General features: G+C 39.5%; 1 protein-coding gene across 1 annotated transcript in view; it reads right to left on the bottom strand.

Annotated features, from left to right (window-relative positions):
- The window catches only part of ANO4 (anoctamin 4), a 181,513-nt gene that overhangs the window by 65,236 nt on the left and 100,695 nt on the right, over positions 1–15,582 (bottom strand). The window contains exons 8-9 of the mRNA XM_038756674.1: positions 12,390–12,490; positions 10,183–10,227 (exon numbers count right to left, since the gene is read on the bottom strand). Of these exons, the coding sequence (XP_038612602.1) occupies positions 10,183–10,227; positions 12,390–12,490 (146 nt within the window). The remainder of the gene's footprint in view (positions 1–10,182; positions 10,228–12,389; positions 12,491–15,582) is intronic.

Below are 15,582 nucleotides of genomic sequence, written 5' to 3'. Positions count from 1 at the left end.
CTCATCTGTAAAATGGGGATGAAGACTGTGAACCCCCTGTGAGACAACTTGATCCCCTTGTAACCTCCCCAGTGCTTAGAACAGTGCTTTGCACATAGTAAGCACTTAATAAATGTCATCGTTATTATGAAATCTTTTTTTTGTTTTCATTCTTTGTTAACAGTATGAAGGGAAATGTTGGTCCACGTTTTTATTCAATCAGTGAAAATTAGAGTATAAGTGGTGACCGTTTAGGAAAAAACTGTACATATCTATTCTATTTATTTTATTTTGTTAATATGTTTTGTTTTGTTCTCTGTCTCCCCCTTCTAAACTGTGCGCCCACTGTTGGGTAGGGACCGTCTCTATATGTTGCCAACTTGTACTTTCCAAGCACTTAGTACAGTGCTCTGCATACAGTAAGCACTCAATAAACACGATTGATTGATTGATTGATTGATTACCACTGCTGCAAAATCAATCAATCATACATAACGATGTTGTAAAATATCATTTTACCTCTCCAACCCCATCCTCCATAAACCTTGGCCAAAACACTAGGGCAGGAGACACCAAAGAGAGAGGTGAGAGTGCTGTTTGGTCACACCTTTGGTCTCAGAGGAGACCTGTAATGAAAGCAATGCTACTCGATAGGCTGGGGCTAGAAATGTGCTGCCTTACACTTTTGTGTGGAAGCTCCACTGCAACACTCACACAGGTAGCCATTATCAAATCTGGAAATCAGCTTTACATTATAAACACAAACTACCTGCTTCATGAATCCTGAAAATAGCCACCAGAACATGGCACTAGACACTGAAAGTTAGGAAATGGTTTATAATAATGAGAACCTATTAATGAGACTAAAATTGAATGAGGCAAGCTTGTCCAATCTAGAAAAACGTCAGATAAGGTGGCAGCATCACGTTTTGAATTAGAGTTCAGGCAGGGCATAGAAGAGCGAACTAGAGGTTCTCCTTAATTGCCGAGTACTCTAAAGCCAGTTTTAAATGAGTCATGCTGTATCGATATGGGTTAGAACCACTGCCTGTAGTGGAAAAATCTCTGGACTGCATCCTCCAAGTTTGTTTCAGCAACTTATTTTAATGTTATTTGGATTTTTGAGACTTGATTCGCTCTTATTGTTTGATTTATTTTCTAATTGTCTATCCTTTCCCTCTTAGATTGTGGTCTCTTTGGGAGACAGGGACTGGCTCAAATGTTTACTTTGTATTTACCCCAGCACATAGTACAGTGCCTAGCACAAAGTATTTAACAATTAACAACAGAAAAGTAATAATAGTAGCTATTACAATTGAAATGAATCTAAGATGTTTTTTTCCCCTCAAATCATTCTCCCACTGCCTTATTTAGCTACTTATTGGTGTGGGTTAGGCCTTTTAGAAGTTAAAAGCAATTCTCTCGGGAATTGTTCTTTTCCCTGCAGTACAATATATTTAAATCTCTAGAAACCTCAAATTACTGTAGAAAATACAGTCATTATGGCGAACAGTGAGAACAAGAGATGAGACCTCTTGGAGGTCGAATAAAAAAGCAACTGCTCAGGGGTAGGCATGAGAGTGCTTTGCTTAGTGACTCAGGGTTTGAGGTTACTGGGGGCTGTTTCCTTTTAACATCCTCCCTTGCTGTTCCGCCAGAAGAACTGTTTGGATTAGACACGTATTTCTGTATTTATGGGTGGGTGTGTGCACGTGCAAGAGGGCCAAAGAGAGCAAGGAAAAGAGAGAGAGAGTGAGGGAGTGCAAGAAAAAGCAAGTGAGCACAAGAGAGAGGGAGTGTGAGAAAGTGCAAGAGACACATAAAGTGTCTCTTTCTCATGTCTTTCATGTCATCTCTTTCTCATGAGAAAGACAGTGAGAGTGTGAGACAGCAATCGTGAGAGAATGAGTGCAAGAGAGTGCAAACAAGAGAGCGAGTGCAAGAGAATGAGCACAAAAGAGAGCAAGTACAAAAGAGATCAAGTGCAAAAGAGAGTGAACAAATGAGAGTGCAAGAGCGAGTGAGCGCAAGAATAACAGAGAAGTGGCGTGGCTCAGTGGAAAGAGTCCGGGCTTGAGGTCGTGGGTTCTCATACCGACTCTGCCACTTGTCTGCTGTATGACTTTGGGCAAGTCACTTCACTTCTCTGTGCCTCAGTTACCTCATCTGTCAAATGGGGATGAAGACTGTGAGCCCCACATGGGACAACCTGATATTCTTGTATCTACCCCAGCGCTTAGAACGGTGTTTGGCACATAGTAAGCACTTAACAAATACCATTATTATTATTATTAAGAATAAGCGAGTGCAAGAGAGAGGGAGAGCAAGAGGTAGAAAGCACACAGGATGACTGAGCGCAATGGGGTGAATAAGCGCAACAGAGAGTGAATGCAACAGAGCAAGAGAAAGAGTGAGCATGCAACAGAGCAAACAGGAGACAGCAATCATGAGAGTGTAAGAAAGTGTGCAAGAGTGTGTGTGAGAGTGCAAGAGAGGACAGGAGAGAGCACAAGGGCAAGCTGAAAGGAAAGCAAACAAATGCAAGAAAGAGTAAGCAAGTGTAAGCAAGAGGACAGAGATCTAGTGAGAGTGAGAAGGAGAGTGAGCAGATTAGGTGGGAAGAGGCCTGGAGGAGAGATGTATATGTGACTTGTGAGGGACAGAAGTAATTTAGATGAACTCTGATATGGCAAGGATAAAACTTCCAAAAAGTAAAGGCCCTGAAATATCCAGGTTTCAGATTTGGGGGTAAAAGGTCAAAGTTTGCCCTCCTTTTGAAATTTTAGCTATTTGTTTACCCACCAAAATATGAACAAAGGAGAATTTATGATGGCACCTATTAGTCATTCTGTCTAGTGTAGAAAAGATAAAAGCAGAATGCCCTCTTATTTGTTTTCTGCAAGGGCAAAGAAAATAGCATATTAACCAACTTTGTTGCCACACAATGTATAATGTTTGTACAAGGGGGACAGAGGTAATTCATTTAAATTTAAACCAGTATGTATGGACAAAATAGCTAGGTGAATGCAAGATTTATTACATGTGACGATATTTTATGGAAGTCATTTAAAATAATGGACCTGCAAGAAAATAGGTGTACAGCATTCAGTTGTCTTCTCCAGATTGCCTTGTTTTCACACCATTTATATTTGTTCAGCAAATTCTCTTGTTTTAACTACAAGAATATTTATACTATAAGTTTGGTATAACAGAGTTGATGTGTCATAGTAAGGATGAGAGATGCCAAAAATACATTACAGGGACATTGGTTTTAAAGACCTTGCTACTTTTCACTTTTATTTTACTTTCCCAAATAAGGGCTGACCATATCAGACCTTGTTATGGAAAAGCCAAGGAAGTATTTTCTGATTAGGGAGTTCTTCAGTAACAAGAGGGCTGTATTCACGAAGAACCTGATGTAATATGAGAAGTAAACTATAGGAATCACTCATTCAAATGGAAACAAGGGGTTAGGGATTAGGTGATTTGAAGATCCTCCCATGACTTTTAATTCATATTCCCATATTGTTATGTCTGCCACTAACAGAATGCTTTACAGCTTTGCCACTCACTGCTATCTGACTGTTAAATACTATAAAGTTGCAAAAGGGCAGAGAAACATGGTTCTGGTTAGTAAGGCTAAGAAGCCTAGCAATGCCACACTTTTCCCAACACCTTCCACATGTCATAACCATTTCCTTCTACACCAAATCTACCTGTGCCAATTCATGAATTGTGCCACATTCAGTCTCAGAGTCCCATGTGGGAATGGGATAATCAGGTAACTGAGACGATTGCCCCATGTGGAGCGAGCTAATCAGGTGTCTGACCTGATTTTCTTTGCTCTTCCTCAAATTTTAGTTCAGTGCTTGGCAAATAGGGAGCACTCTACAAATATCATGATTATTATTATTTTCTACCCAGAACAGACTCATATTTTGGGAAGAATCTTCCTTTTTTCTTCCTTTACTCTTTATTTATCCTTTATTCTTCCAAATTGTTACAGCAGTATGGGGGTACTTTAATATTGTGCTAACTCCATACTGCAGCAAATTAACCCCCAATAATGGACCAATACTTATGGCCTATACCAAGATCAACCTCCTATTTGTGACCAGATGTACTTGCTTTCAATGCACAGCCTTAATTCAACACACTCAAACCAATCAATATTTATAGAGCACTGAACCAAGAGTTTGGGAGATCTTAGCAGATACAGTAAATATGATTCCTGCCACAATGATCTTATAGGAATATGGGAGGAGACAGACACATTATAAGTTACAGGTAATCAATCAATGGTATTTATTACGTGCTTACTGTGTGCAGAGCACTGCACTAAGTGCTTGAAATAGGAAGTAGTGCATAATCAATCAATGGTATTTACGGAGTGCTTACTATGTGCAGAGCACAGTAAAATGGCAAAAGTGTATAAAATATTTACAAAAAATGCGACAAGAGGTTGTGAGTACCGTTTCCCATCACCTCCCTCCTTTTTTTTTGGATGGTATTTGTCAAGCATTCATTCATTCATTCAATCGTATTTATTGACCGTTTACTGTGTGCAGAGCACTGGACTAAGCGCTTGGGAAGTGCAAGTTGGCAACATACAGAGACAGTCCCTACCCAACATCAGACTCACAGTCTAGAAGGGGGAGAGAGACAATAAAACAAAACATGTGGACAGGTGTCAAGTTATCACAATAAACAGAAATAAAGCTAGATGCACATCATTAACAAAATAAATAGAATAGTAAATATGTACAAGTAAAATAAAGTAATAAATCTGTACAAACATATGTACAGGTGCTGTGGGGAGGGGAAGCAGGGGTGAAAATGCGGTTAAAAACTCCAATTTGTAACAGTCCAAGCACTTACTGTGTGCCAGGCACTGTACTAACCATTGGGGCAGACACATACTAACCAGTTTGGACACAATCCACATCCCACATGGGGCTCACAATCTTAATCCCCATCCTACAGATGAGGGAATTGAGGCAGATAAATGATTTGCCTGAGATCACACAGTAGTCGAGTGGTGGATCCAGGACTATAACCCAGGTCCTTCTGATTCCCAGGCCATGTTCATTAGACCACACTGCCTCCCATTTCTCCTGCTGGTGTGTATAAACGGGAAGGGGATCCCTCCCCAGCCAACCTGATTTTAGCAGGGAGAATCTCTCTACTCCCAGCAGAAGTCAGGTCTGGGGTCAGAGGGAGAGAAGGAAGGAAGGAAGGGTATTAATTATAGAGGGAAAGGTAGCATTCCCACATTAAAGCAGGTGCTCCCAGTAACAGTGGAGGATGGAGGCCCCTACTTGTCCCAAACCCATTATTGCCATACTGTCAGGTTAGCTCTGGATAAATGAAGCTTCACTTTTTTTCCTTTCCTTTGGCATAATGTACTCCAGGGCTCATAATATTCCTTGATTAGAAATTAAGCATCTTTATAAGCTGCTTAAACTTTATCAGACCTCTAGGGAATTCTTCAGTTTACTGCTCCAGTGCATTATATGGGGGCATATTACACTCAGTTTTACTGTAGCTTTCAAAGCACACTAATCCAACTTTATTCTCATAACTTTCTGTGATTAGTGTGATTCTTAAAACTGTTTATAATACAATTTCTAAATTGCCACAGATGAATAAATAAGCCATACGGCTACATATTTTGTTGGGAAGTTTCTGCCTTATAAAATATTACTGCAGAGTTTTGATGAGTGATGGAAGAGCATGAGCTTCTTTAAAAAAAGGCAGCTTATGTTTATACACCGAGGAAAATATTATAGATCTTTAGACCATTTGGACTATCAGCATTCATTAAGATTCACTTAAATTTATTTGTGCCAACATAAAAGTTTGAGACATTCATTTTAGCACACATAGCACTAGACTATGAACAATGCACTACCCATGTTTTACTCTCCCCAGAATAAACATGAAACCTGTAATCCCCTCTCTGCTCAACTGTTTTTGCTTTCATTCCTGGCACCTAAAACATTTGGGGTGAGCATTTACCAGAGAGCAGAAAAAAAGTCTCTTAAATTAACACATCTTCACTCGAATACTAAATTGTGGCAACATGATGAGCAAATTTTTTAAGGTTGGCAGGCTTTAATGCCTTTAAGACCTATAAGAATTAGATATTTTTTTCAGCTAATATCCAAATTAGGCACAGTGAGCACTAAATAAAGGAAGAGCAACATTCAGTCCCTGCCTTAAAAGGAGCATACAATTTAATGGGTGCATCAGATAAAGCACAAAAAGAATTACATTAAACCATAACTTCAATACATGAAGATGCTACTTAGACTCTAAGTCCCATGTGAGACACTTTGTCCAACATGATTCTTTTATTCATTCATTCATTCAATCATATTTATTGAGCGCTACCTGTGTGCAGAGCAGTGTACTAAGCGCTTGGGAAGTACAAGTTGGCAACATATAGAGATGGCTCCTACCCAACAGCGGGCTCACAGTCTAGAAGGGTGAGACAGACAACAAAACAAAACATATTAACAAAATAAAATCAATAGAATATGTACAAATAAAATAAATAGAGTAATAAATATGTACAAACATATATACATATATACAGGTGCTGTGGGGAGGGGAAGGAGGTAAGGCGGGGGGATGAGGAGGGGGAAAGGAAAGAGAGGGCTCAGTCTGGGAAGGCCTCCTGGAGGAGGTGAGCTCTCAGTAGGGCTTTGAAGGGAGGAAGAGAGCTGGTTTGGTGGATGTGTGGAGGTAGGGCATTCCAGGCCAGAGGAAGGATGTGGCCCAGGGGTCTACAGCGGGACAGGCAAGAATGAGGCACGGTGAGGAGATTAGCGGCAGAGGAGCGGAGGGTGTGGGCTGGACTGAAGAAGGAGAGAAGGGAGGTGAGGTAGGAGGGGGCGAGGGGATGGACAGCCTTGAAGCTGAAGGTGAGGAGTTTTTGCCTAATAATTGATTCTACCTACTCTGTTTACTGTACTCTCTCAAGCACTTACTACGGGGCTCTGCATACAGCATGCGGTCAATGAATACAACAATAATAACAACGATGGCATTTGTTAAGCGCTTACTATGTGCCAAGCACTGCGCTAAGCACTGGGGGGATTCAAGGTAATCAGGTTGTCCCACGTGGGGCTCACAGTCTTCATCCCCATTTTACAGATGAGGGAACTGAGGCACAGGGAAGTGAAGTGACTTGCCCAAGGTCACACAGCAGACAAGTGGCAGAGCTGGAATTAGAACTCACAACCTCTGACTCCCAAGCCCGGGCTCTTTCCACTGAGCCATGCTGCTATCTCTCCCAGCGCCTAGAACGCACTTGACACAAAGTAAGCACTTAAATACCAGACAAAATAAAAATGAAGAAACACTAAATATTCTGTTTCAGTTAGAGTCATTCATTCAATCTTACTTATTGAGTGCTTACTGTGTGCAGAGCACTTCACTAAGCGCTTGGGAAAGTACAATACAACAATAGTGTCACATTTCCTGCCCACGACAAGATGGCAACATCCCTAAGTGTTAAAATGAGTGGAAGTGACTGGAGTTACAGAAGGTAGGAAGAATGGTTTGGTGGAAATGGGGAGTTTAGCATTGCTTTGATGGAGAGAGAGACACAATTGTACAGAGGTCAGAAGGTATTTTAGATGCAATTTATGCAGAGTTCAGAAATAGGGGAGTCAATCACATGCAGGGACAATAAAACAATACATAGATTTGCCTGACTAGTCAGGAAGATTCATGCTACGATTAGCAGGGGATTAGCATAGTTTGGTTAGAGAGTAGGTTTTGAAAACCATTTTAACTTGACAAATGAAACAACTGGAGCCACCCAATGTTTCTGAGAAGAAAGTCATCAGCAAGCAACCTTTAAAGGAGATGATCTGAAATGGAAGAAACCCAAAGAACTAAACCTTGTGCATACTTTACTTTTGGGTACTGGAAAGTCTAAGGAAAATAAAAAATTGTTTGGCTAACTTAGTTAATGTTGATTTTCCTCTCTCTTTTCAACTTCTCCAAAAGTTTTCAAGTTAGGTAAATCTAATCCTGTTTTTTGCCAAATGTAACGGTTGTCACAATGCTTGCTTTCACTAGGTGTTTTGGCCAAAACGTTGTTTGCAAATTAGGGACCGGTCGTCTGGTCTGTAAGCTCATTGTGGGCAGGGGATGTGTCTGTTTATTGTTATAGTGTACTTTCCCAAGCACTTATTACAGTGCTTTAACACAGTAAGCGCTAAATAAATCTGACCGACTGACTGACAACATGAGCCTGTTTGGATACTGAGCACCTCAGTACTGGAAAAAACAATTTCTCCAACCGTACGCATGAGTGGGTCAGAATTGGTGAGTCTTGAAGCTTGAGTGTTGCATAACATGGCATTTTGCAAGAACACAACTCCCACTTATGGGAAAATGGGAGGTCATTGAAAATACAGGGACACAACACATTTCCTTAGAAAAATTTAGAGATGTGTGAAAACTTTCCATGCCACCTACTACTTTACCAAAGATGCTAAAAGAATTATTAGTTAAAATGAACTGGAAAATGTCTCCCACTCTTGTACACAGTTCTGACTACAGAAAAGGGCCTGAATCAAGCATATCAGACAAACTAGCAGTAAGCCCTAAGCCAATTATTCTGTTTGCAGTGATGCCAATTCTATGCTCTTGGAAACACTTTTGTTGTATTACAACTGAAGCACAGAAACAAAACACTTTCCCCTCCACCAAATAGCTAGACTACAGCTGCCAGCACAGACCACAGTGTTTTTCAGTTAAGATGAGGATGAGGGTAGAAAAGGATTCCTTTTCCTACTGATTCCTGATTTAGTGCTCTCTTTCTTTCTTTACTTTATGGTACTAGTTAAGCGCTTACTATGAGCCAGGCACTTTACTAAGAACTGAGGTAGATACAAGCTTATCAGGTGGGACACAGTCCCTGTTCCGCATGGGGCTCACAGTCTTATTCCCCATTTTACAGATTCTCGTGCAAAGAGAAGTGACTTGCTCAAGGTCATACAGCAGACAAGTATCAGGATTAGAATCAATCAATTGTATTTATGAGCACTTACTAAGCGCTTGGGAGAGTATAACGCTGTAACAGATGCATTTCCTGCCCACAATAAGTTCACAGTCTAAAGATATCCATGTCCTTCCACCTCCCAGGATTGGGCTCTATCTACCAGGCAATGCTGGTCTCTTGTGCCAAACAAGAGAATGAACCCGACTTGTGGACCAAGAAGTGAAAGGTCTAAAAATATTCTATGGTTCAGATATCTGATCACTGGCTTTTCAAAACTAAATTAGCCAAACTACTAGAGTCCATTTAAGAAGGAACAAGCCTTTGAAGAGTAGAAATCATGTACCACCTGCACCTAGCATTTTAAGGGCTATATTTTCAAGAAGAGAAGCAGTGTGGCCTAGTGAAAAGAGTCCAGACCTGGAAATCGGAAATCGGGGTTCTAATTCTGGCTCCATCAGTTGCCTCAAATGTGACCTTGGGCAAGTCACTTGTTTCTCTAAGCAACCAGTTTTCTTATCTGTAAAATCTATCCCAGCACTTAGTTCAGGGCTCGGCACATAGTGAGCACTAAACAAACCCACAATTATTATCATTATTATGAAGAATTTTTTTATGGGTCCTGATTGAAGTAATGTAAGAATGTATTTTCTATGATCAGGGTAGACTAAATCCCAAGACAGCATCACCTACTCTGGGAAGATATTTTTTTTTATGAACAAATGTGGCAGTAGAACACATTTTAGGTTTCTTCAGTAGTACTAGTTTTCAAATTAATCTGAGCTATTTTAGTGCAGCTTTTCAGTGACTTGGTTAAGAGAAACATGTTTATTTGAAAAATCTAGCACTCCGATCAAAGAGGATGATAAAGGCTATGGAATTTAATGTCTCAGCTTATTTGGCGGGATATGTGATAAATCGGAAACTACACGACGGCACTTGATGATAATAAAATGTGATAAAACCTCCAAAGGACATATCTGCACATGAGATCAATTCTTACCACATGTGTAGGATTTATTTATTGTGGAAAAGGCTTTGAAAGGGCATTTTTAAACTTCAACCTGAAATAGCTGCTTTCCCAAGAGTCAAATTAGTACCTTCTCATCTTGTATCTTTTTGTTATTGTCATATTGTACAGATTAATGAACACATGAAACGTGACCTAGATTGAGTATATTACTAACCTGCTCATGAACTTGTACCGGCGGGGCAGGTAATAGATTTTTCTCCTGGAAGAACAGCAAAAATGAAGCCAGTCGAGAAGAAAACCCATCGTCAGTTACAGTTTGAACTAGCAAGGAAGGAAAGGAGATTGAAGATAGAAGCCTGTAAGAGGTGGAGGAAAAAACTAAAAAGAGATTAACAGTGAGAATTCTAACAGGAACTCCGGGTATCAGTTCTTGAATCATTATCAATCATTCAATAAGTGGTATTTGAGTACTTACTCTAGGCAGAGTATTAAGCACTGTACTAAATGCTTGGGAGAGTACAAGGGAACAGAGTTGATAGAAATGTTAATGTCTAAGTCTCCTCTCTCACCCTGCTCATGTGATGTTGAATGACAAAAGGAAAATACAGGCATGGAAATACTTAAATTTCCTGGAATTTTTTTCACTGAGATCAACTTTTTACAGGAGAAGAATCAATATAAATGAAGATGGATTTTGCTGTGTTCGAGCTTAATTGAACAGAAAGAAAACTGAGAAATTCGGATGTCACAAACGTGTTGGCCATACACAGCTCTTTGCTTTTCACCATGGGATATGTTTAAAAGAGTCAGAAATGCCAAGCTCCAGGTCCTTCTGAATTTGTCACTCACTGGAGGTGAAGTTTCTATAATCCACATCAGAAAAATTGCTAATCTCATTCCCGAAAAAGGAAGGAAGGGATTGTATCACTTAGATTATTTAGTGTAGGTGGGCAGTTGTGAAAATGCAACATTTAGGAAAATGCTGTGGATGCTGAAGTTACTGGTAATTTCCTATCATTTAAATTACTCCACTGCTTTGTTTGGTGGCCTTTCATTGGCCTAAGCTGTATTAGACCAAAGGATATCACTAGAGCGCTTAAAACTACACAGCGCAGATCATTTGAAATCCAGCGCAGATCATTTGAAATCCTATGCAAATCTCTCCCTTGGAAAAAAATCAATCCTCCAGATCCAAGAAGTAGCTAATATGAGGAGGGAAGTATATCAAAGAGTTTGTAAGCTCTCTGAGGGGAAGAATGTCTACTTATTCTATTATACTATCCAAAGTGTTGCTTACAGTGCTCTGCACACAGTAGGCACTCAAAACTACTGACAGATTGAAAAATCAATGGTATATATTGAGCGCAAACTGTGTGCAGAGCACTGTACTAAGCGCTTGGGAGAATACAATACAAAACAGTTGGCAGACAAATTCCCTTCTCAGAACAAGCTTACAATCTAATGGGAGGTGAGGGAGGTTTATTAATATAAATAAATTACAGAAACGGTCATTTTTTTTGATACAAGATAACTGGGTTGGACACAGTCCATGTCCAACATTGGGCTTTCGGACTTAATCCCCAGTTTACAGATGAGGTAACTGAGGCACAGAGGAAGTGAAATGACTTGTCCAAGGTCACACAGCAGACATGAGGAGGGGTCAGAATTAGAACTCAGGTCCTCTGACTCCCAGGCCCAAGCTCTTTCCATTAGGCCACACTGTTTCTCCTTAATAGAAGCAGCATCATTAAGAGAACCTGCTTTGTACGAACAGATTCATATATCTGTAAACCTGCCCACTGTTATAACCTGCAAATTTCTTGGTTTTATCCAAGTCTTTAAAAAGCAAAACAATGCAATTCACAATATAAAATTTATCATATTGCTCTAAAGAAATCTAAACTAAGTTACCTATTTAGAAATACCTAAGCCCTTCCCAGAACATTGATTCTGTAACATTCAATCTAGCATAGTGCTTATTTAGAGTCAATTATTTGTCTATTAATCTTCTGGATAGTACCTCCTGGGCAAATATATAAGTAATCCAGGGATTTCAAGTTGCTGAAGGTTTATAGCGTGACTCCTTCCCAGGGTACACTTTGGCAATGCCCCATTTAGTTATTTTTCTTTGGGTTTCAAATAAATTGTCATTTATAACCGGGATTGCTAAGGGATATTTAAAAGAGGAGCAAGGACCTGCTATGAGGAAATGAAAATTATATTTGAAAATATTTTTCCTTACAGAATTCTTAACTATTGGTTATTATTAAAGTAATTAATTCATTATTTGGCTCTCACAATGTATTTTGTCTTAGCTTTTTATACTATAATTCCAGTTTCACTTTTCCTAGTTTTACTGAAGCAGAAAAGAAGGTATGCTTACAGAGAAAGAGCAACAGCAAAAAGAGTGTTTCCACTTACCTGAAAGGCATTCTTACATTCATAACTTCAGCATATCTTCCCAGAACCTCCCACGGGGCATGCAACTTCACAAAGATAATGTCATTATTTGTTAAAGAGGACTGCAAAACAAAAGCCAAAATGTATTGGATATAGGAGACTGTAATTTGGACTGAACAAAAAACACACTGGTCAAGTCTGCAAGGACTTAAGCTAAAAAAAATGACTAAGATCCACAGGAAACACCTATTATCAGACCTCAAATGAATATTAGTTGAGACCCTCTATCAATCGATCAGTTGTATTTATCAACTGCTTACTGTGTGCACAGCACTGTACTAAATATTTGGGAGAGTACCATATAACACAGCTGGTAGACTGATTCCCTGTCCAAAATGAGCTTACAGTCTAGCATCCACAGCTGGCATGGAATGTGAAGTAAGCAATCAAGGATGCATTTAGATGGTGCAATGCAGGGAGGAGGCAAGCACAAGATCAGGGTGAGAGGCCAGAAAGTTTGGGCCTGGAAGGAGTTAAACATTTTAAAAGCTTTCAGATCGGGAAGGGAAATAGAATGCTTCTGCTGCAATGGGGGCTGGTGAGGAAACACCTCCTTGAAAACACCTCCTTGACTCTGGAGAAAAATTCTAGGTTCAACGGGTTGATAGAACAGCACAATATGCTGATTCATTCATATTTATTGAGCGCTTACTGTGTGCAGAGCACTGTACTAAGCGCTTGGGAAGTACAAGTTGGCAACATAAAGAGACGGTCCCTACCCAACAATGGGCTCACAGTGTAGAAGGATGATGACTCTATTGAATGAGAGATCGTAGCAAATTTTTCACTATTCTGGTTAGTCAAATATAAGAAGTAAGCCCTATTTGTTTTGAAGTGTTTTGGCTAGCTCTCAAGACTGTAAGCTTATTTTGGGAAGGGAATGTGCCTACCAACTCCGTTATACATTGTACTCTCCTAAACACTTAGTACAGTGCTCTGCACACAGTGAGTGCTCAATTAATACAATTGATTAATTGATGTGTCACTGTTATCTCCATTGATGTATTGTTATCTCCATTGATATGTCATTATCATCTCCATCACACCCTGTTTCTTCCAGGATCAATGATGGACATTTAAAGGGATACGTCACCATCAATCGTATTTATTGAGCGCTTACTATGTGCAGAGCACTGTACTAAGCGCTTGGGAAGTACAAATTGGCAACATATAGAGACAGTCCCTACCCAACAGTGGGCTCACAGTCTAAAATACATCCCTTATCACTTGTCTGATTACATGTCTGACCTTTCCTTCTGCTCCCAACCTATTCTGAAAAACGACAGTTTTGCAATGAGGGTGCTAAAAGGAAGGCCGTTAGGAAAAGCTATTAGTTTCACTAAAGAATATCATCACCCTAGTTGTTCTTAATAAAGAACATCAGAGGAGATACGATTAGCAAATTAGAATATCAGAAATAAATCAGCTAAGAACCAACACCTATCCCCAAAGACTGGCAGGCTTCCAGGACAATTAGGAGCTAAATTTGAAAACACATCTCTGGAATCAAATATTACCTGTGAATATTTCAGCCGTACAGATTTTAGCTGATACAGAAAATGACCAAAAGTGCAACTAATTGCAAATATCTTTTTGGTTTAATAGCGAATGAGACAATGAACATTTTGCCATTAAGAAACGAGTGGATTTAGGGTTTTATTTTTTTTATTTACTTATTTTTACACAGAGGGTTTGCCCTTAAGGCAGATCTAATTAGGCTTAATTACCCTGGGTGTTCAAGGACTTAACTTCTAAGTCTTTCAGGACAGTAGGATATCACCTTTGTAACACTCAAAAGAACTACGTTTTGAAGTAGAAAAGAAGTATTCCTGTTGTCATAAGTATATTTTCTAAGCCAATTTATGTTACCTCTACAAATAAGGCATTCCCACACTGCCCGCAACTCTACTTTGGGCTATCCCTCTCCTTCTTCCTAACTGTCCATATGGCTAAGAATTGAGAATGTGAAGGGTAGCGACAACAGATGTCAAGGACCAGCATCCAATTGCATATTCGAAAAGACCGGTGTGAGATCATGGGCAACGACCATTTTTGTCCCTTGACATTTTTCTCCTTGACACAGAAAAATACACTGAATTGAAATATGCATTCTGTTAAAAGGCTCTGAGTGAATTCATTTTCCCCAACACATGGCTCTTGTTTTTCAAAAAATGTTTCATTTCATCAATCAATCAATCGTATTTATTGAGCGCTTACTGTGTGCAGAGCACTGTACTAAGCGCTTGGGAAGTACAAGTTAGCAACATATAGAGACAGTCCCTACCCAACAGTGGGCTCACAGTCTAAACATCATATCATCATCATCAATGGTAATTATTGAGTGCTTACTATATGCAGAACACTGTACTGAGTGCTTCAGAGAGTACAATACAGAGTTGGTAGACATGTTTCCTGCCCACAATGAGCTTACAGTCTAGAGGGACTTCAATATCAGTGGTTGATAAGTGGTCAATTTACCTTTAGCAAAGAAAATAGGGGGTCAGGCCGAAAATTCTTCTAACGGAGTATCTTTATAAAATGGGCGGCAGAATCACCTCATATAAGAAAATAACTAATAAGGATGAATTGTTCTTTAAGATAAAAATGGTATTCCAGTAATGTCAAACAAAACCACAAGTTTATTTCTTAAGAATCATTAATGACAACAGATGATAATAAACGTAATAATGATGATGACATTTCTTAAGTGCTTACTATATACCAAGCACTGATCTAGAACTGGGATAATCAGATTGGACACAGTCCCTGTCTCACAGGGGGCTCACAATCTAGGTATTACTTCCCCATTTTACGGATGAAGAAACTGAGGCATGGAGAAGTGACTTGCCCAGGGACACTCACCATACATGTGGTGGAGCTGGGTTAAGAGCCCAGGTTCTCTGATAACCAGGCCTGCATTCTTTCCACTAGGTCACTCTGCCTCAGATATTTTGAAAACAACACAAATTGGCAGCTTGGTTCTATTAAAATCTAGCAATCCATTATAGACTCATATCTGGGCACCTAATTCTCCATTTTTTCTTTGAAGTTTAAGCATATGGTACCATGAATATCTGATTCCCCAGCTTATTGAAAAAATGTAAATTATTCCATGAAATTCAACTTTGATTATTATATATCTATTGCACATTGT

This window comes from Tachyglossus aculeatus, chromosome 14, assembly GCF_015852505.1.
Source record: "Tachyglossus aculeatus isolate mTacAcu1 chromosome 14, mTacAcu1.pri, whole genome shotgun sequence".
Lineage (NCBI taxonomy): Eukaryota > Metazoa > Chordata > Mammalia > Monotremata > Tachyglossidae > Tachyglossus > Tachyglossus aculeatus.
This window is presented reverse-complemented; position numbering and strand designations above follow the sequence as displayed.